At 46.7% G+C, this 23,228-nt stretch overlaps 1 protein-coding gene and 1 long non-coding RNA gene across 4 annotated transcripts in view; one reads left to right on the top strand and one right to left on the bottom strand.

The window, feature by feature from the left end:
- LOC126530925 (disintegrin and metalloproteinase domain-containing protein 10-like) overlaps positions 1 to 12,283 on the top strand; it is a 171,441-nt gene extending 159,158 nt beyond the window's left edge. For all 3 annotated transcript variants that reach the window (XM_050178252.3, XM_055070865.2, XM_055070864.2), the window contains exons 14-16: positions 4,490 to 4,604; positions 5,935 to 6,069; positions 7,046 to 12,283. In XM_050178252.3, coding sequence (XP_050034209.1) covers positions 4,490 to 4,604; positions 5,935 to 6,069; positions 7,046 to 7,381 — 586 coding nt within the window. In that variant the 3' untranslated portion in view covers positions 7,382 to 12,283. The remainder of the gene's footprint in view (positions 1 to 4,489; positions 4,605 to 5,934; positions 6,070 to 7,045) is intronic.
- The window catches only part of LOC140218495 (uncharacterized), a 258,183-nt gene that overhangs the window by 66,324 nt on the left and 168,631 nt on the right, over positions 1 to 23,228 (bottom strand). The gene's annotated exons all lie outside the window — the stretch shown is intronic.

The raw sequence follows: 23,228 nt of genomic DNA, 5'->3' as shown, positions 1-23,228 counted from the left end.
CTGAAGGCACAAAGAAACACCTTTAAGGATCCTCATTCCTTTGCGCGTATTCATTGTTTTTCACGGAACTCGTCGAATGCTTACGATGTGAATATGTTACAGACGCTTGTACGGCAGATAATTCAAGTCAGTTGCGCGAGGATATTGAATGGCTGGTCCGGGCTCGATTAGTATTCTCTCAACAGACTGTCGCCATGCTCAAATGTTCCTCTGATCTGTTTCGTATGGTAAAAGCGAGGCAGAATCAGCGCTTGAGCGGAGCCTTCGCCTCCGGAAGGAGTATGCGGGGTTAATTAAGAAACTGCATCTGCTTACACGATTTATAGAGACAGGCAGATCATTCGTCATTTGTGCAGCTGTATGAGTCGACACTCCCGGCGTGGACACTCTTGTGTCACTCTAACTAGAGTTTGATCGGCGAGACGGATATACTGTACTGGTTTATGCTCCTAAGAGAACTTAATATTGCCAACCTGGACACTAACTAGAAGAGCTTACCCCGAGCACCAATTAAACGGGAAACGGATTACACCCGCTATCTGCATCGCTCAATACGGTATCACATCGGTCTAGATCTGTCGTAGTTGACGTTCTCAATAAAAACGACAGAGGCGGATAGTCGTAGACGCGCAACTCGCATGCATCACACACACACACACACACACACACACGCACACACACACACACACACACACACACACACACACACACACACACACAGACACACACACACACACACAGACACACACACGCGCGCGCACACGCACACGCACACGCACACGCACACGCACACGCACACACACGTCTAACTTCTTAGAGGGAACGTGAACAACCTGAGAAGATTTTAACAATTTTGCACAAGCGTACTGAGTTGTTAGGGTAGGTCCTTCTGAACGTTAAGTTACGCATTTAAGCGCTTCGCATAAGGCGTGTAAGTTATCATAAGGTTTTAAAAATATGCATGGCTACTGATCGCAGCGATGCCACTCCCCTCACTTTCCAGCCGCCCCGTCACCTGCTACGTATAGCGGGGGCGCGTGACGTCAGTCGGGTGAGATATCCGATTTGCTACCCACATTGCGTCATCGGGAATGCCTGATACATGTCACTGCATCAAGCTCATTTTTAATAGCACAGGTATGCGTAGTAATTTGTGTACCATTAAGAATAAGTACACAATCGTAATAAATATCGACGCTAACAGCAATACGGCGAACGCACGCCGCAGCATCCGTCTCTTCTTGCTTCATGTGACAATGAAAAAAAAAAAAGAAAAGCCTGCCAGCATTGTGCGTAGTGCCGCCGCGTCTCCGCCCGCCGCGCACACTTTTTCTTTAAATTTCGCTTCACGTAGCCCACGATCAGCGAGAAAAACTGCGTAGGAAAGAGACGTTAGAGCACATTAGGACAAAATCAACCGGAAGTAGACAACACTTGCGTCGCCGCTTGAAGGAGACGGGACTTTACCGATGGCCGCACGGTGTAAAAGTTGATGGGGATAGCCGCGGCTTGAGGTGAGGTGATAGGATCGGCCTGCAGCTAGTTCAGCCCGCTGTACGTGTTCCAATCCAACCGGACGGGGCGCACTTCAGAGAACTGCGGATAACCAGCAGCCACGCGGCGCGGGGTCAGCTCAGGGGAGTTCTCGAGGGGAGGTAATTGGCGGAACCTCCCCATGAGCTTTTCGAGAAACCAGACCATGTGCTATCCGGCCGCGTCAACAGGGACGGCTCAGAATTCTACGAAGCCCCTCTGACGTCGGCTCCGGACCACTGAAACCTGTGCGACACTGAAACCTGTGCAACACGTGTATGTGAGCCCGCCTCGTCCAAAAGGGCGGGTCATCTTCAATGACGTCGAACTATGACGTCAAGCGGAGTGCTTATAAGCAGCGATTGATGGCTGCTAGAGGGTGCTCGTTGTCATGCTCGAAATGTACTCGTGAGCTGTGTGCTCGTAAGCTGTTTGCTGTATGCGTCGTCTTGCGTGCTCCATATGGGAGTCACGCTAGACTGTCGATGTATGTCTTGTTCAAATTGTTAATATGTAAATAAATCCTGTTCACCGAGTTCCTCTCTACGACCTTCAACTCCTTCAAATTGTGGCAGTGGCGAGATCGTCCGACGACTCCTACATCTGGTTGACAGCGGTAGGATCGTCCGACAAATCTAATAGAGGGTAATGTTTAACACTGACACGAAATTCTTGTGAGAAAGCATTTCTTGAGAGATATATATACCCTGTGTGTCCAGGCGTACAAGAAAAACCGTTTCAGGGACCCTTTGAGATCATACGTATACGGAAGACCGTAAATGAACACAGGACGTTTACTGCTACTTTGTGAGTGGAAGTTGGTGTTCGTTGCAGCTCATTCCCTGAGCACCCTTGTCCTCCCAATTTGCTACTCAGCGTGATTCACTGATTGCGGTGGCTGCAGGTGCAGACTGCCTTATGCGAATGATTCATGGCTGCGGATTGCTAGCTCGAAGTTGAACCATCTAGCAGATAGGGTCCCTAATAATGTTGTGTTTTAAGGAGCGACAGCACTATATCCTGTATTGAATTGTAGTGCATTTTCCACGGAAACAATTAAGTATGTTTTATAGATGTCCGAGTGCAATTCTCTTACCTCCTGATATAGTCATTGACTTGCGTAAAGGATGCGTCCGCCGATCCACGGGCTGTTGCTGTAATGGGCAAGCAGAGGCGTAGTGACACACACACACGCACACACGCACACACGCACACGCACACGCACACACACACACACACACACACACACACACACACACACACACACACACACACACACACTTCTCGGTGCCTTTCTATAAACTTGCTTTTGGAAACCAGATCTAGCCAGTGTATACACTGATAAAATTCGTTTAGGCAGAACCCTGGCTCCTTCCGGGTGTTCACACGCCGGCTCTCTGTGAGTGACGCCTCTTCTTTTCCTCTGTGCCCGCACCAACGACCGATAGTACCAGGCGCTGCCTCGGCGCAGCTTGAGTGATTGAAGCACGGAGGAGGAAGGCGCTCTTCTCTTGAGCGGCCTAGCTTTCACTGCCTGTACTTGCTCGTTATCAGATCGACGGCGCGCCCTGCCCTAAAGTGCACTTTGGGCGAGCGCGTCCGCTCTCACGTGGATTGCGGGTGTATGCCCCGAGGCTTCTGTGGTATGCTGACGCTGCGCTTCACTTACTTTCGCAGCGTACTTCCTGAAAACCTGGTTAGTTACGTTGCTAGAATGACAGCCTTAAAAGGCGTTGATCACGGAGTCAGTCCCCGGACTAATATAGATTGGGATGTCATTTACATATTACTGTAATGAAAACGACAGTCTTCTCGAGGAAAATTCAGCATCTTTTATGCTTCCTCTTTCCCATGAGAGCGTAACTTTTTCGCTGTAAAACAGTTACAGTCGAAAAAGGGGCATCGCCAGCAGCCTTACCAATTTAGTTTTTTCGTTTTCTTTTTCTACATGATGCATTACAGAGGTTGGCGCCTTTGGTGGAAAACGCTACTCCCCGTTAAATGGATAAGAAAATGAAATAACAAATGTGGCGAAAAACACCGAATACGCTCAGACAGCATTAACACAAACTTTTGCACACGAGTCCTGGAAGCCACCTAAAAACATGTACAGTTGCGTAAGGAAATACATGTACTTCGAATTATCCAAGAACACGTACAAAAGCTCACAGTTTCGCAAATGAGCGCAGAAAACGCAAGTATAGACAGGGATTGTTTGTATTGTTAATTTATAAGAAACGTCTTAAAACAACACGGGATTTTCTCTAAAACCTCCCTCTTGGCCATGGAACAAGTATTTTTATGTGACGCACAATGTACCACTGGATGAAATCAGTCTGTTGTACGGAAGCACACACAGAACGATGCCCAGAAGTCACGTGTTATACCTGCAAATGGTCGCAAGTGATTGCGAATTTCGCATAAACAGTGTGCGTACGTCTTGCAATGTAAATAACGCGTAGTACAAGACGAAGCTCTACCAATGGGTCGTCGCTGTAGTCTGCGTTTGCGACGTAACCTTCTATTTGCAGTGTGCGCGATATCTTGTGCATGCATTTCGCGCGGTGCTCATTGCACCTGCTCATTGCAAGGTGCTTAAAGCATGTATATTCGGCACTATTCTGGAATATCGTTTCCTCTGTGTGTATCGGGTAGCTGTAGATATGAAAGGTTTGTCAAAAACATAAAAAGAAAAAGAAACAAAGTGACGAAAGACAAGGCCGTCAGCAAAGCAGCACTCGTTTAGTCTTACGTCCGTGCTTTGTCTTCCGATTGACTCTATGGTGTCTGAGAAGATTCCGAAACCAGCCTGTCTGGCTTTAAAGAGTGCACATTAGTTCACCTATAGATGGGTGACATAACACATTTATACGCACGCCATTGTGCTGAGGACTACGGGATAGTCGACGCGCACGATTTCGCATCGGTATCTACAATGCGCGGCCATTCCTTGCAGGTCTTCTTTCGAGTGGAACCACCCGCCCTACGATGTTCCAAACCTATTCGCAAAGCCAGGCACGCCGTGCGACAATTACAACGGATACTGTGATGTATTCCAAAAGTGCCGCGAGGTGAGTTCGTCTGCTCTCTTGTCTTTTACTAGAAAACAGGAAAAGGTCAGCGTGAAATGTACCTTGCCAGAAAACACTTCTATGACTCATCGTAGTCACATTTGGCAGAGATACAGGATCTTTAACGCAGAAAATGGGGCTCGTCGCAAATTCGACATTACCGGACATTTGCCGAGTGTTTAAGGCAAAAGAGAAAGGAAACTTGAAGGCGTAAATACACGTCTTCATCTGATGCTACTTGGAAGAACTTCAAACCGTGTGGTGACAGAAAAAGTACGATCAGAACCGCTAGCTACCTGTCATTACTCTTCACGTATGCAAAAACCATGGCAGCACTGATAAAAAAAATTTCATTTGGCAGTACGACAGACTGGTGCTCACACAGCTATGAGCTTATTGTTTCACGAAGCCAGCCGCGACGGCTCTGTGGTCATGGCATTCGGCTGTTGAGTACGAGGTCGCGGTTTCGGTAGCATTCCACGGTTGCCACGGTTTACGTGCCTTGAGCGCACGTAAAGTAACCACAGGTACTGGAAATGAACCTGAATTGCGACCATCCCCCCTCTCTTCTCTCCCCATTCCTATTTCCACTAAGGTGTCTCCCTAGCCAGTGAGTTACTTTTGTACCAGACCCAGTAATTATCCTAGCGTCTGTTTGTGATGTAAGAAAGACAAGAATGCATTTGTTAGTAACTGTGCCACATGTATCGCTTAGAGGTAAGGATGCGAAATCTGTAAGTGTAGTAATACGCCTAGCTCGGGGCTTTTGAACACGTAACAATGTAGTGTCGGACGCAGTTAAGCATTAAACAGATGAGCTGCACCGGAGGAAATATTTGCTTGCGCTTTCTGAACAAATGAACTGATTCTTTCGCCCGAAAGTAAACTAGTGCAAAATCTGCCTTCACGCAGCTTGACGTTGTGGTCGATCTTCGCGCTACTAAATTAAATTGTGTACCGTCTCAAAGCTGCAATCTGCTGGCTACCAAAGACGTCGTAGTGAGGGGTCGTGGACTATTTTTGACCACACGGGGTCACTTCACGTATTCAAGTAAAATTGGAGCATGAATTATTTTGCACTCTTCGACTGAAATGCAGCCGCCATGTGCGGGAATTAACCCTGCGACCTCGTGCTCAACAGCAGGTCGCCACAGTTCACTGAACTGTCGCCGTGGCTACTCCCACGTTATGACATTCACGCATGTAGCAGACAAAAACAACTGCTTGCTGGGACATCTGGCATAACTTGCAGCTTGCGACAATGACACGAGCAATTTCAGCAATGGCTAATGCGGCCCTCTCCGCGGCCATGATGCGGCCCACGTTGCAGGTGGACCCTTCGGGGCCTCTCGCCACCCTGCGCAAGCTCCTGCTGTCCACGGAAACCATAGTTTCTCTCAGGCGCTGGATCTCCGATAACTGGTGGGGAGTCCTCCTTTTGGGGCTCTCCGTGCTCGTCTTTCTGGTGAGTGCGCGGACTGATGGGCTGCTATTCATGTTCAAGGGCAGTTAAATGTATGATGCACACTAGTTACGAGATGCCTGTGTCGTAGAAGTATACAAGAACGTAAAGCGGGAGCGTATTATGGCAAACATTTCCTATGCTGAAAACCACAAGGTAGCGACTTTCTACAAAACTTATTTGCCACATTGTTTCCCTGCGCTTCGAGTTGTCGATTAATTCGGCCCCGAGTTGGCGATATGCTCGCTATCTGGTTAGTTATGACGCTAGAACGGCCGTCCTAAAAGTCGTTGATCCCGGATTCGATCCCCGGACCATTACGAATTATTTCTCTTCATACGAAGCTTGCTTTCTGAGAAATCTGTATGGGTTTTCAGTTTAGCTTTGTGTTACAATCGCGTGGATTACCACAAATTCATAAGAACGAAGAAAACAGTTATGCTTAATGCAAATAACCCTGAGATTCTTGTGCAATGCCTAAAGGTAGTTACAACGCCATATCTAGCTATCGAGACCCACCAAGCTGTCAGACTCTGAAATGACCCGGTGCAGTGAAGAAGTCAAGCCGTACTCTAGAGATAAGAGATTGTTTGTTTGGTTTGGTTTGCATTGGTTGGCTTGCGTACTGTTATCATCCCAGATTTACCACAGGTCTTTCATGGGCTTATGTCGATTCGAAATAGGCTCATTATAATCTTATTCATACTGGATCCGCTTAAACATCATGGTAGGGAGTGTTTGAATTGGATGATTTAGCAACCTCTAACATTTGCACGATTGCCTAAAGAAAGTCAGGCGGTGTTCTATTAAGAATGACTTGATTTCTCGTGTACGATTTACAACTTTCTTGTTCTTTTTTTTAAATTTAGGGTGCATTAACTTCCTTTGCTTCGCAATGTCGCCGCGGACACCGCTAAGAACACTGCGAAATAGCAGAGAAAGCTGGGCTTTGATGATAACATTTCGCGCCTTTTCTCAGTGCGTAGTGGTCAAGTTCTTCGGGCGCAAGACGGACCCGGTGAAGAGCGTGGCGGGCAGCGGCCCAGGTGCCAGCACCGTGCCCGTCGCCTGCAACCCCGTGGTGCAGCCCGTGGTGGCCGCCAGTGGCGGCGGCCCGTTTCGCTCGAGCACGAACCAGGCCGCGGCCAAGGCGATCATGGCCTCGAACACGCCGGGCATCGTGTCGACGGCGCTGGGGGCCCACTCGGCCCCCGCCACGGCCACCACGAGCAACTTCGTGAAGACGACGCTGTCGCTGCACCCTCACCCCGCCGCCCGCTCCTACCTGAGCCACGCCGGCAACGGTTGGGTCTGACCATCGAGCCGCCTCAGCGTAAGGGGCACCGCGACCAGCAGCTACAGGCACCACCACCCCTGCTGCGACCCCGCCTGCTACACGGTGTACGGACTGCCGCAGGCCACACTTCGCAGGCCGGTCACAGCCGTGGCTGCCGCGACCACCGTGGTGCCGGCCGCGTGTCTGACGGCGACCGCCAACGCCCCGACGAGTGCCAGTGCCGCCGCAGCTCCCGCCGTGGTGCCTTTATTTCAGGAGCCCTACGCGTACGGGTCGGACGCTTACTGGTGAAGCCGGCGTCTGCTGGGAGAAAGGGTCGCCACTCCTCGGGGATCATTTGCACTTCACTTTGAAAAAGCCTGATTGATTTGGGCCGGGTCGGTGTATACTTTGGCGAAGAAACCGTGATTTCGAACAGCGCAGGAAGACCTGACACGCATGGTCGTTGACAATACCGTGTGTCCCAGCTAACTATAGTCGAGCCGTTCAGAAAAAAAAGAAAGATTAAAAAACACGGTGGAAGAAACAATGACAAAGCCTACCGTGTTCGGTAGTCAGAGGCTCGACGACCAAACACCGTAACTCTTAATATCATATCCTGCACAGTGACTTGTAATTTTGTTTTTTCGTTGAACACCTTGGCTAACGTTAGCTGGGACACTCTATATAGCAATAGTAATGTTTAGTAATGTTTGTTCGAAGTGTAAAGCTGCATATATGCGGGCATCATAAAATATACAAGAGAGTAGGACATATGCCCGGATGGCTTGGAGATGCCCGCACATGTCTACTATCTTTGCATTTTCAATAATCATTGCAGTTGCTAGTCAGCTGTCGTGGGTGTCGTCTCCTCCTGCCCTTTTCTAAAGCATTGTTTCTTTGTTTACATAATCAACAGTGTCTGTCTGCAGAAGTGGCGGTACTGCCATCTAAATCGTCGCAGTTGCTTGGCACACAGTCATACAGTAATTGCAATCATACGTCGAGGCAGTTTACTGCGTCCTCAGTAAAGCCCACTTACCCGCGTAGGCCTCAACTTGCAGGGCAACGTTAGATGGTAATTTCAGTGCTACATCGGACGATAACAAAAGCAGCGAGCTTGGGCCGTATAACGTAAAACTACTCCAATATGTTTTTATTCCAATCTCCTGACGTCAAATTTGCGCAACCACCGACGCAAGCATCGAACGGTCACCCGCAGGGTTGTCTGAACAAACCAATCAAATGATCCCCTCGTTCATAGGAGGTCACTTTTGTTTGCTTGAAAAACGAATAACATTGCCTGCACTTAGCGGCTTGTCATATCTAATTGGCTCACAAGAGGCGAGGAGCTTGCTCAAGTGAAGAAGGATTCGATAGGGCCGAGCCACTGCACTGAATATCGATAACCGTATGAAGAGGGTGGTGCCGGCGTCTGCGATTGGTCCGCTTTCTCTTACTTAGGTCGCGCTGGCTCGTCGGCAATCGCGGCGGCATGCAACAGAAGCTTAAAAATTACGCTAAAACGGATCCTCAGCAAAGAAGAGTTGGCAGAACGAGGTCGTAAACGTGCCGAAAGTTCTCGAAAACGTTACACGGCCACGCAAAAAGTTTCATTACACGCAAATAAACTCATGCTATCCTGCAGGGGCAAGTAGCGAGTGCCGGAGCGATCGGCGGCAGCCATTTTTTATTCGTTTCCGAACGGGGCAGCTTGCCGCTATTCAGAAGAAAATTCAGTTTCGTTCGGCATATTAATGCATATTTAACGCGTACGCGTGACTTTGACGCTGTAAGTTTTTGCGGTTTTGTGACGTCGCGTGAGAGGCAGGTGAAGTGGGTGCAGCCCGAAAACTCTTTATCAATAGCCGAGGGCTAATGGCAAAGAGGCATCGAATCAGAAATAACTATATTTGTTTTGTTCGGTCAAATTATGCATAATCATTGTGCACACGTCATACCATATAGGGAGCCATCGCGGTTTTCGTGACGTCGCGTGGCAGACAGGTGAAGGGGGGGGTGGTTCAAATAAGTTTTTGACCAATCGCGGTGGGCTGAATGCCGAATTGGAATAGAAAAGTTTGGAATAGTTTCACGTTATAGCGCCCCTTGTCTCCTTACTTCTGTCCTCATCTTATGTGGGGTTGGCGAGACCGCTGAACTAACGCAGCTGGCGCGTCCACCAACCTATAAGGGACAAAGACCGCTCGCGACCTGTATGAAGGCAAGTCTTCTTAGTCACAGCCATTCCACACACGTCGCTCCGCACAGAAGTTCCAATCTACTAGGAGCCAGCATGAAACATTTCTTAACGTAGCAGTTTAGAGGGCCTCCGCAATGCCCGCTGCGCAACGACGTTTCCGCAACTGTCACGATTTTACATTCGCTGGTACGATTGTTCCGGCGGGGAGCGTGTCCCGAATTTGGGTGCCTTATAGTCAACATGGCTTGGACCTTCAAGCAAACCCGAGCAATCATTTGTCCAGTAGTTCTGAAGCTTCCTTCTTAAGACGTCGCTCCGAGACACACAAGTACATTTTCCCTTGATCTTACCCATTTCACGTCTATATGGATGAGGTCGTTCTGCATTGAGCTCTCGTGTGGTCGGCCACGCCATAATACTTTATCTGTTTTGTGGCAGGCTGCTTCGGCTCACGGCTACATAGTTTACAGAAAAGGTGAAAAACCAGACTGTCATGGGAATTGCTTCCAAAGAATTGGGTGGCTAGTGCCTAAGGTGGCCTCACGGAAGACGCTGCGCAACAAGCGTAATACGAGAAGTAAAAGTGACCTACTGTCAATGGCACGATAATTGTCACTTTGAGATGCAGTCCTCTTCAAAGAGTATTATTGGCAGAGCTCTTTAAAAACCAAGAATTATCTGGAGTTGCCAGTTAAGGTGCTATATAGTGCCCTTTCCACAACCCCGACAAAAAGAAAAGCTGCCCATGGCTCAGCACAGAAGTCCGGCAATTTTCAAGCTTAACACTGTTTTCATGCGTGCTCATTTCTCAGTAGTAGTGCTAGCATTGAAAATGGTCGATATCTGTTTCTGTGCCTTCCGACATCAGACACTTGCAGTTTATTTTTGCGGAATTGTACTCGCTAATCAAGTGTAGCACGATTCACTATCACCTGCTATACTAATAAACATCGACGTTAGGCAAGCTTGTCTTTGCCAGAGGAAACAAATTTAATGTGTTTCGGAATGTCAGGTCATATTCGGTGAAGAGCAGTGAAGAAATCTTTGTGAGAGAATGGCTGCCAGGTATCTGCGACTAGGCAGCATCCATTGCTGATGCGACGTTTCCCGGAACGGTATCGTGCAATGAACCCGAGGAGCTTGCACTATCTCCGAGCAGACGGGTTGGGTGATCACCAGAAGCAGTTTGGCTTTGAGCAGAGTGCTGGTCAGTGGCTTTTACCCACAGGCTGAACGCTTTTGCAGGGCTGTGCGTGGTAGAAGTCATTTGTCGAATCGCCGGACGTCTGTTTCTGACATGGTCGTGGTGCTGCAACACAAGAACGTAGCGTCGCTTATCTTCTTGGCTGAATCGTGTGTGATAGGCCGCTTGTATAATGATGCCCATCTGCATGTTCAATAAGAAAGCCGCCCCTTGCGTTGAGGACGGCTCTGGAAAAAAAAAAGGAATATGTCCCCCGGGAAATGTGCAACATGATGGACGCTCAACACTGTGTGGTACGCGAGCGAATGAACAGTTTGTGAACATAGCTATTTTCCCTTTTTTCAAGGCCACATGAACTTTCCGAGCGGAACTGTCTCGTCTTACACTGAGCTGTTTTAATGGACGCTTGAAAAAGCTGAAGATCGCCCTGTTTGTAAGAATTGTATCAGCACGTGCATTCGATGGGAGACGTGGTCAGGATCGTCCGAATCAAACGAGTTAAGCGGCACGCAAATCGCGTAAGCATCTATCTCTATGGTGGAGGTGAGACACAGCAACCCAAAACACTGCGCGCCGCTGCTAATTAATGCGATACGTATTATTCATGACGGCGACAATTACCATGAGCATAAAATACTTACCGCCCAAACGATTGAAAGGGCAGCCCCATAACTTTAAAACGTAGAAAAAAGTGAAGGATTGTTATAAAATAGATATGAGGTAGGAATACCAATGACGTCAGTTGCCTGAAGTGAATGACCCGTTGGCGCTGCTCTGCTGAGGTCGAGGTCGCGGCTTTTATCCCGGCCGTGGCGACCGCAGTTCGATGGGGGCGAAATGCAAAAGAATAAAAAAACGCTTGTATATCTAAATTTGGGAGCACGTTACAGAAACTCAGGTAGTAAAAATTCGTAGTCCCTCTGTACAGCGTGCCTCATAATCTGATTGTCGAGTTTTATTTAAAGTGAATATTTAATTTTTGCAGTAAACGACCACCCCCCACTCCCTCAAAAAAAAGAAAAAGAAAACAGAGGTATAGAATTAAACATAAGTCGTCATGATTAGAATTAAGGTGCTCAATTGGAACTGCGCAACGTGCACTGGTATTTGGTTCAGGCGACCCCGACTACGTACTCTGTCGAGTGCACACGTAAATGCCATTACAGTGCTCCTCTCAGTCATTGCCGCTGAAGAACAAAAAATGTTTGTGTGCATGCGTTTTCAAAACGCAGTGTTTATCGCTTCATGCCCATGTTTCACCCGTGTTAAAAAAAAAGAAAAGAAAATCCTAAAACCGAACTTCGATTCTGCCTCCGGTTGGCGGAACATTCCTTTACGAACAAAAAAAAAAAAAGGACAAGAAATATACGGTCCATGTAAAGACATAAATCTAAGCCTTTCCCGCTGCCCGGACATTCGCCACAGAGCTTACGTGCACTGTCAACTGCCAACCGCAGCTCATTCTCGTGAATGTGAAGTCTGTACGCACAACTACGGACATGCGATAAACGAAACTATTGCTTGTTACACCATCTTCAACTCTAGGGGTTTTTCTGAAGCTGGCCACAAACTGCTATTCGGCACGTTTCTTTGTGCTCACTCACGTGTCTTGTTCGTTACGTGGAAGATTTGAAGCAAAACCTGCAACTCAAACTCGGGTAAGTACCTAACTGGATCTGTTATAGTGGCATAGGAGACTCGCATGAGCACCACGTGCTGTCGTCAGGCGACGCTGCTTTCCGACCTCCATTGTGCCGATTGGCTTCTCCACCGCGCTCGTCATTTTTTTTCTCTGTTTTTCCAACGTTCTTTCACTACAATTCGACCTGCTGACCTACAACTGTGTACCGCAATGCAAGCAGTACATCTTCGAGAAAAACTGCGGCCCTTAGGTGTACAGGCGGGGACAAAATTATACGGGATCTGCGAGTACGTGCGAAGCTGCCCTCTTTCGCCCTTTAACGAAGTAAGCGCCTTCTGCCGAGACATGGAATTGCGCATGCGCGTCCTTTCATGCTCGCGTGCCTGCCCATACGCCCAATTTTAGTCAGCCCGCTCAAGGTCGATCCAAATAGGACGAAAAGCGGTTCAACACTAAGTGCCACCAACCTCAGCAGAGGTGGTTATGGCAAAAGCGATTGAAGCGAGACTATGTTAGTTGAGAAGAAACATTAAGAAAAAGCGTTTTATTTAACTTAGGCGAGCCAAAAATTGATTCACTTAACGAAAATAAATTTCGTAACCAATTTTATACACGCGTGGCAAGGAAAGGAAATACAACTCCTCTGTCATTTTTCCTCTGTCATTAACCATAATCAGCTCTTTTTCAGCGCCGTTATAATAGGTTGGCTCCGCTATCACTTGCAATGCAATGCAGGTTTTGAAGCGTGCAGGAAGGCACGCCTATAAAGTTCACATGTTACAATACGCCCCCCTCACATGTGGTACTGTTTTGTTTGTCAGCGATTGTCTGAATTCTGGTGGCGAGGGTGGTTTCATTAAAAAAATTATGGGGTTTTACGTGCCAAAACCATTTTCTGATTATGAGGCACGCCGTAGTGGAGGACTCCGGAAATTTCGACCACCTGGGGTCTTTAACGTGCACCTAAATCTAAGTACACGGGTTTTTTCGCATTTCCCCCCATCGAAATGCGGCCGCCGTGGCCGGGTTTCGATCCCGCGACCTTGGGCTCAGCAGCCTAACACCATAGCCACTGAGTAACCGCGGCGGGTGGTGGTTTCATCGTTTCTTAACGTTTTTAGTCAGAAGTAGTTGCTTACGGCCGCCAGATAATTGTTTACTTTAGCTGTTTTCGTGCAGCTGCGTTGGCTGACGGGCTTGGCGTCGGACGATGTAACCAGTACTCCACACACTAACCTTTCGTCGGCCTGCGAAGAAACGACGTGCGTGCAGGCGTGCGATTTCGACATCTGTAAGGCTGACCTTGTGCGACATCGATTTCCGCGCTGAAAGCTCGAGACTCCGATAGAGTCGAACTGCGGGGCATCTGAAAATACAACTCTAATGAAAAGCCACCAGAAACAAATTTCGTGCCTTTGAGAGCGAAGATGACGTCACTTCTGTTTTTACGGATATGGCGTCACATAATTTGTTCCTCCACTGGAAGTGTTCCCTCGTCACACAGATGGCGCTAAGCTCCATGAATCGCCGATGAACCGCCATGTTTTGAAGGTATGGGCTTCTATATATGTACATTTACATTGGACTGCTGTCGGAATCGCGATGATTGCAGAATATTGCGCTAGAAGAGCCCCCCTACAATATATATATATATATATATATATATATATATATATATATATATATATATATATATATATATATATATATATATATATATATATATATATATATATATATCTTAATCATATTAAAGAGGCCAACAAACAGACACCCATGACAACCCAGGGGATATTACTTGTACTTACTTATTGAATCAAATAAATGATAAACTACAAGTTGCCGCAGATGGGAACGATCCCATGTCTACGCATTACGTCTTCAATGCTCGACCAATTGAGCTACCACGGCGTCATTTTCCCATCCACTTTCGAGGGTATGTATGTGTTACTACTAGAACTAGTCCTGATATATATATATATATATACATATATATATATATATATATATATATATATATATATATATATATATATATATATATATATATATATATATATATATATATATATATATATGTATATATATATATACATATATATACATATATATATATATACACGCACATCAAAGAACATCAGACGGTGAAAATTGAATAGGCAGCCGTCGAACGCCTTTGAACCATAAAATCCATCAATCAATGAAGCTTTCTGTGAACGCTGTCAGCGTTAACGCTCTGGCAAATCGCAGTGAAAAATAAGATTTTCGAGTTGCCCAATGTTGCTTCACAGCAGCACAAAGCTCGGTGATTTCGTTTTGCTTTTCAGGCAGGACAGGCACTACAAAAAAAAAAAAGAAACAGCCTATTTCAGCACTGTCGTGTGCATTTTTAAAGCCGTTACAGTAAATGTGGAGGCGCTACTATATGCTAATGCCGGCGATGAAGCAAGGCGAGCGCCGCTGTAGAATTCATGTGCATAAAATGCGTTAGCGCGCCCGGAGTGATATTCCGGATATTGTCAAATTCACCGTCTTGTCCACCCTGATTGACCCAGAAGGCCGCTACGTTATCTCTGATTGGGTCAAAAATGCCGCCATTGTAGCGATTGACAATACATGGCAGAATTCGACGATATCCAGAAAAGTACCCACGGACTGAAGTGGCTCACCAAACCTCTTGTCATGGTAACAGTGACATTCCTGGTATTGTAGAAAGTTAATTTACTAATACAGGCCAAATAATCATTCTCTTAGTGTCAACTTAAAGAAGCCCTGCAGCGCTATATTAATGCACTTTCTGCCCTAGGGCTGTTCTCACCATATCAAGAAAAAAAGTAAGAGCGAAATGAAGCTGCGATTATGAAAACACCATTTAAAGCAGTCGGTCTCAGAAAATTCCACATACGGTCGCGTTCTAGTAACGGCGAAGAACGAGAAAGTGGCACAACGCAAGTAGCTGTTTATTATTAAATCTGTTGCACGATGTGACGAAGGGACGGTCTTGCGCGAGCAAACAAAGCACGACACCCTAGCACAACTTTTATTGCGATAGCAATTATACGGACACTCCAGGCGCATTTCTGCCGTTGGCGCAGCCGTGACGTTCCGTATAAAGCCCAAGCGCGATAACATCGTCGCCGCGGGCCATACGCTGTATGTGCGAGTGAAATATATATAGCGAGGGTGAGCCGACGATCGCGCCTGAATTTCGCGCGCACTCGCGAGGGAGAAAAGTGGGTAGGAAGCGCGCCGTCTTCTGTCGCGCGCAAGGCGCCGGAGGGAGGGTAGGGGGAACGTTCTACTGCGGCGGCTGCTGAGTATGGCGCGGCCTCGCGGGCCCTATCTTGAAAGCGCTCTGCGATGAGTACACATTCTATGTGCGCCGGGGGCTCATAGCATCGTGTGCGCTGTGTTCTCGGCGCTTAGCTCGCGTTGAAGGCAGAGGTAACACGAAGGTCAACTCACTCGCTGCTGCTGCCGCTCTTCCTCACGCCAGCGTTTTGACAGCTTGTTCGCGCTTATCGAGTGAGATATGTTAGTGTTTGCCTGTGCGTGCGTGACACCGTGCCTGTTAATTTTTTTAGTAAGCGAATATTCACGAGATTTACGAGTGCCTTACTAAGCTTCCTCCTCCTCACGATAAAAGGCGACTTTCTGGTATTTCTGAAGCACAATATGCTAATAGAGCTTACTTGAACATTTCTTTATTGAACCTGTGAGAGTAAAAATTGTCCGCCTGGGTATGAAATCTATTGAATGAAATTATTTGTCGGAACCAACATCCTCAACGTCTTGCTCTATAAGTGCGTCAATTTAAATCGTGCAGCACGACTGCCTGTCACCAGAAGATGACCGCAACTCTTGCGCTGAATTGAGAGAAAACGGAAAGAAGGACCTTTTAGCGATTCCTTCCTTGTTAGAACTAGACAGAAAGCCAACTACTTTCATAATGATTTCTCAGTATACGGAAAGGGAGGTGGGGAGCATAGGGGTGCGCTTGTTGTGCCAAATGATGGAAAACTGAGATGTCTGCTTTCTTTGATGCAAAGAAACACAAGCGCGGAGTAGCTACTCAACAATGCTTCACAGAATTGCTGATCTTGTGGCTCACGTGCACTTTAGCACCAAATTGAGACAAGCGCAAATTCTGTTCTGCACACCGACCAAGACGTCCATGGGTAGACATGCGAGATGCTTTCACAGAAAGATTTTCTGGATTAATTTGAATGACACCGTTACCAGGGCTGTCCTCTCTGTCGTTTTTCAACCATGAACCGTCGGATCTTGTGTCCCGGAATAAATCACGCATTTAGAAGTTGCGCCTCCGAGCAACAAAACATGGAAATGCAGCACACTACCACTGTAAAATACGTTGCACAAAGTGGATGAAATAACACGTCGCCTCAATGTGACACAATTAAGCCTAATTTTCGCGTGGTTTACATCATTGAGCTCAAATTTATATAGGTAAACTTGGAGCCATTGTTTTTAATGCGTTAGCATTGAAAGTGTCAAAGCGAAAAAAAGCGTATGCGTGTGAAGTGTAGGAAGCTGGTCACATAGATGTGGAGAGGGGATGGGAGAGTGGACATAATATATATACATATATCATAAGAAGGCAACAAAGACACAAGGCGTAATGCGATGACGTGGATTCGTATCCCACCTGCGGCCGCTTGTTTTTTCATCCACTTTCATTTCCTTAAATTTATCTACAATTCAATCAGTAAGTACATGTAAGTTCCCTAAGTCGTCCTTGGTGTCTTTTTTGGTTTCTTATAATATCATTAATAAAGATTGGGCTCCCGGTTAACCTCCTTCCTTACGTTCACACACAAACACAAAAACACACACACACACACATACATATATATATATATATATATGTGTGTGTGTGTGTGTGTGTGTGTGTGTGTGTGTGTGTGTGTGTGTGTGTGTGTGTGTGTGTGTGTGTGTGTGTGTGTGTGTGTGTGTGTGTGTGTGTGTGTGTGTGTGTGTGTGTGTGTGTGTGTGTGTGTGTGTGTGTGTGTGTGTGTGTGTGTGTGTGTGTGTGTGTGTGTGTGTGTGTGTGTGTGTGTGTGTGTGTGTGTGTGTGTGTGTGTGTGTGTGTGTGTGTGTGTGTGTGTGTGTGTGTGTGTGTGTGTGTGTGTGTGTGTGTGTGTGTGTGTGTGTGTGTGTGTGTGTGTGTGTGTGTGTGTGTGTGTGTGTGTGTGTGTGTGTGTGTGTGTGTGTGTGTGTGTGTGTGTGTGTGTGTGTGTGTGTGTGTGTGTGTGTGTGTGTGTGTGTGTGTGTGTGTGTGTGTGTGTGTGTGTGTGTGTGTGTGTGTGTGTGTGTGTGTGTGTGTGTGTGTGTGTGTGTGTGTGTGTGTGTGTGTGTGTGTGTGTGTGTGTGTGTGTGTGTGTGTGTGTGTGTGTGTGTGTGTGTGTGTGTGTGTGTGTGTGTGTGTGTGTGTGTGTGTGTGTGTGTGTGTGTGTGTGTGTGTGTGTGTGTGTGTGTGTGTGTGTGTGTGTGTGTGTGTGTGTGTGTGTGTGTGTGTGTGTGTGTGTGTGTGTGTGTGTGTGTGTGTGTGTGTGTGTGTGTGTGTGTGTGTGTGTGTGTGTGTGTGTGTGTGTGTGTGTGTGTGTGTGTGTGTGTGTGTGTGTGTGTGTGTGTGTTTGTGTGTGTGTGTGTGTGTGTGTGTGTGTGTGTGTGTGTGTGTGTGTGTGTGTGTGTGTGTGTGTGTGTGTGTGTGTGTGTGTGTGTGTGTGTGGTGCAATTGGCGGTGGTCTCCTCCAGATCAACATTAGCTGTGCTTCGCTCTTCAAAGAGGCAGGACTGTGTCGAGTGAGCTTCTGAACAACACTTGGCGATGTGGTGAACATGGATCTGGGTAAATCATGGATCCGGGACCTCTAAAAAGTGCGACGTGACGCCAACGCATTTTTCTCGCACATAACGCTTAATCGCCACTGAATTTTTCGACTTTTCATACCCTGAAAAAAAAAAAAAGAGAGAACAGTTTTTTTCCCAATAAAGACAGGGAAGAAATCTTTATTTAGTCGGATAGCTGTGTAGGGCCGGTTTACATTGCCCTACCAGACGGCCAGCAGACCAAGACTACTGGCGACATCATAGGTGCGCTTGAGGACGCGGTCTTGGATGCCCGGAGTTGGAGCGGCGCAGCAGGGTTACACCTTACATCTCTATGCGGAGCGCAGCTACGAAGTAGCGTGGAAAGCGGCATGCATGCGCACCGGGCCTACTCTATTCCCGTTCGCATTCTCTTGACACTTATACCCCTGTCAAGCGGGCAAGTTAAGTGCACTTACGGCGAATGCACTCGGTTTTTAAGTGCACTTTCCCAAATCTTAACGTCGCAGCGGAGTGTACTCTCATATGAGAGCACTCAAGTCGGAGTACGTTCACGGAACGCACTTTGCTGGCCGAGTGCGTAGCCTCGCCGCCAACGGTTTGGAGGAGTGCCTAGCCTCGCCACGAACGCTTTCAACGACGCAAAATGTAATGCATAGAAAAAGGACACAAATGTTCATTTCAGTTATTGAGCAGCTTTTAACAATATAATTTGTGTTTAGCGAGAAGCGAAACAGCACAATAAAGAAACGAATTTATCATGTACGCAACTAACGGCGCCAGAATGATGCGGCATTGCGGTACCGCCATGCTCATTCAGTTCGTGTTTATTTTGGTGTGAAAGCGTGCTGACCACGCCGGTCGTGCTTTGAACCGTGTGCGTGGCATTTTGCTGTGTAGCTAAATATCGAACTTGCCGTCTTTGCTCATATATACTCGCTCATATTCTGTTCTAGCAGGATAATGAGCAGGATCAACTGCCGCACACCGCCATGTTGTTTTGGATTGGCTAGGCATTCGTCTTGGCCAGCATTGACTTGCAACACACTTATAATAAAACTTCTTCGTTTTTTGTTGAGACAAATAGATGAAGTTTGTTTTTATATATAATTCTTCTTAAAACAATCGCTTTTTAGCAGCTTTCTCTTGTTAATTTACATCTTTAAAAAACGCGCTCTTACTCTGTCACCATTTTGTTTTTACTGCGAGTGCACTCTGTTTTCCCGTTAAGAAGCGCGTTGCCTAAAGTGTGACTCAAGGTACCGAAGTGCACTCCCCGTAAGTGCACTTAACTTGCCCGCTTGACAGGGGTATTACTCGCCACTTCGCCTGCCATCTGGACTCTCCCGGCGCGAAACAACTTTATTGCGTCACATGAGGTTAGGCGTCACATTAACGAATGGCTGTGCATTCCTGATAGGAATGAATAACTGTTCCGCCTGCAATTTTTTACGTATTGACAAGACACTAGAGCCCCTTCTGTACCACTGCCCTTCCTAGGATTGATGCTTGACGATCTGGTCCGCGAGCAATAGACTAAGCCGCTTGGTTGACAGACCGCTTTCGGAGGTGGGACTTCGGCCACAAGAGCCCTACTGCACTTATTGCAGCCTACTGGACTAGCGATTGCGACCGTTAGCGAACATGCATTTGCCAGTGTGTTCACAGTGAGTGCGTCTTTATTCTTCTTCTTTTTTTTTTATTGTACATATTTGCCCGATCTCCCTCCCCATGTGTAGGGTAGACAACCGGGTGCATGGTTGGTTAAGCTCACTGCTTTTTCCTCTTCGATTCTCTCTCTCTCTCTCTATATATATATATATATATATATATATATATATATATATATATATATATATATATATATATATATATATATATTCCGAGAATGTTTGCTAGGCTATTCCGGTAAGCTCCGCACAGCCCTGCTGCTTATCCACCTTCAAGGCAAACATAAATGCGCAATTAAGCATGGTTCCGCGTGCACTATGTCCACAAGAAGTAGTTGTAAATAATATATATATATATATATATATATGCCGAATAACAGCACAGACTGTGCCAGATTTATTGGAATCGCCCAGCAGACGATGCTTGGACATCTGCGCCCGTGCGTCTACCCCGCTGCTTTAGCAGGTGCGCTCCGTGACACGGGGCTGACCGACGTGCCGGATGACGCGCCCGTGAGATTTTTAAACTATTGGGGAGCTGTGGGTGGCGGCAGTGGCAGAAATGAAGTTCTGAACCAGTTTACCAATATTCCAGCACGCGCCAGCGCAAATTATACTGTCCGTGACAAGCGAGGCGTGAAACAGTGGGTAAATTGCGTGTGCCCTCCGAAAGGCTGCGGACTCGGCGAAGTGCGCAGACTGCGACATGCGTCGGCAGTCTCAGAGGCGGGTAAACACGGCGCTTTCGTTTCCGGCAATCGATGCCAGAATGCGCTGCTTTCCTGAACTTGCTTAGAACTTGCTAGGGTGCCTCGATCCGCGCTACGGCGGGAGGCGGCGCTGACATCGAGGCACCCTAGAACTTGCTAAGCTATGGGAATTTCCCCCACGCGCCTATGCGCTGTGTGCTTCAGCGTGTGCGTAGGACGAAGGCAGGCGCCCAGGGGCTTTACACGAAACAAAGAAAGTGTCGGAGGGGTCAGAAAAATCTGCTTCCACATAGACATAAACGCGATGCATCGCTAACTTGGCAACACTTTGGCGACACTTTGGCAATTCACCCCTCGAGCCCGAAAGTTTTTTTCACATTTCAGCTTCTGCTATTAATCCCTACTGCTCTTTAGTACTATATAATAGTAGCTTTAAGAATGGGTAGAATCTGGTCGTTCTTAAAAAAAATCGAACTTGAATTTGGCCCAAGCTCTCTATCCAAATACGTACTCACGTTCCCCAAAGAACAATCACCAAGTTTTATTGCCATCTGCACAGAGAGCAAGACGCATTGCGGTGAAACTTGAAAAAAAAGGTTAAATTTTACGTCCGATCTTTTAGGAGGAATGTTATGTATAGGCACAGTTGTGTTGCACTGTCACATACGTGTATGCAGTAATAAGGGTGCTACCAATGGCATCGCATCTAGAAACTGTTCGATGTCAATTCGTGACGCAAGTTATTTGACGCCCTTGCGATTGAGCTTCGTGCGTTGACCGCGAACCAAATTTTGTGAAATGCGAAATGATTACCTCTTGTCTTACAACAAAGACAGAATTACAAGACTGTATTTTCATTTCATACTAGCCATTTTTTTAGAATGTCACTGATGGGTACTGATGGGGAAATCCATCGTCAGGGGTTGCCAACATTGCGAGACACTTTAGGCACGTGGTTCGTTTCACAAGCTCCATTCAGGCTGTGCAATGAAAGTACTGTAGCGATGGCTACTGTTCGGTCAGCCAGTGTCAAACGATAAACGGTTGCGTGTTTCTGGTTGCAAAGAGGTTCTTACTGGAGAAGGTATGCCGTCTGCTACAGAAGCCTGCCAATGTCGCACCGAATCCGTCACAGCAGGAGAAATCGCTGAAGTGTGCTTATTTAAAAATATATATATTGTCCTGATATGCCGCACGATGTCATTGCCCATTCATGGATTGTTCATTGACCGTTCACCACTGACGGTGTGCCTAACGTACGCGTCGTAGCGAGATTCACGTCCGCAAGGTAGCGGACGCAGCGGGATTTGTCGCTATTGGCGTTCCTTCTGAGCACGTCCAGCAGCCGCAGAGCATCTTATGCCAGCAGAGCTACATCGGTTTTAGAGTAGAGTATACTAGAATACCTCATTCTTGTACACTCTACGTTAGAGCTATCAGCTCCGAGGACTCTCTTCCCTCCTACGTTCTGTCATCTTTCCGTCCTTTCTCCTCTCTTCATCATACTGCTGACTTAAGCTCAGGTGTCAGCCGCGCGCTCGTGAAGTTATGCGGTGGGACCAGCAGTCTTTCTTTTTCTCCGTCAGTCAATCCCTCTGCTTCTCTCTTACTTTGGGAACACATCTTTTGATTTTCTTCTTCCTCCTCTCAAAGCTTCTACACGACGCGCTCGGCCCTGCTTCTTCGTTCCGCCGCTCTCTTGACAACACTTTCGTTCTCTTACTAACGTTGAATACATTGATGTGCGACAGTGTTCGTTACAGTGTGACGCTTGAAGGGCTATTGTCAAGCGGTCTGCTCGGCCACACAGTCACGCTGTATTCCAAACAGGGTCTGCTGAAGCAGTATGTGCGAACATCGCATGCAGCCAAGCTGTTCAACGAAATAAATGATAAAAAAACACTAAAATATAGAATTATCAGACATATGGCGTTTGGTCCTCAGAAGACTGACGACCGAACACTATGGGTATTAAGGTTGTACTTTGCACTTTGTATTTTTCATATTTTTTCGTTGAATATCTTGGCTAACGTGAGCTGGGACACTCTATGAAGGGTGTCCCACGTAACTCTATCCAAACATTAAAAACATGCAAATACCACGTAGCTGGAAAGAACCAAAGCAATGTTTGCCGTCGCTTGAATATACCTAGATTCTTTCGCATTCCAACTAATTACATAATTAGTGTTAATTTATTATTCAACTTCTAAAATATTATATTTAGACGAGAAATGTCAGTGAGGAAGTTGTAAGGTAAAATGAAAAACTAGAGTTCTCGCATTGACACTTTTCATCCAATTATAATATTTGAGAAGTAGATTTAATTATTAACCTTAATTATGTGATTAGGTGAAATGCAAAAAAATAATCTGTGTATTTCCAAACGACGGCAAATAACATTACTTTGGTTCTGTCCAGCTTCGTGACATTTTCCTATTTTTAAAATTTGGTTAAAGTTACGTAAGGCACCCTGTATACAGGTTGTTTCAGCGAAAACTGTGGCAGATATCACAATTCTAGTTCATGAGCTGGTCTACTCGAAGCGGCGGACAATACGTGCACAAGAAATTGAGAGGCAAAATTGACTAATTAATGAAAATTCACTAA

This window comes from Dermacentor andersoni, chromosome 5 (genome assembly GCF_023375885.2).
Source record: "Dermacentor andersoni chromosome 5, qqDerAnde1_hic_scaffold, whole genome shotgun sequence".
NCBI lineage: Eukaryota > Metazoa > Arthropoda > Arachnida > Ixodida > Ixodidae > Dermacentor > Dermacentor andersoni.
The sequence above is the reverse complement of the archived record's forward strand: the minus strand, read 5'-3'. Positions and strand labels throughout refer to the sequence as shown.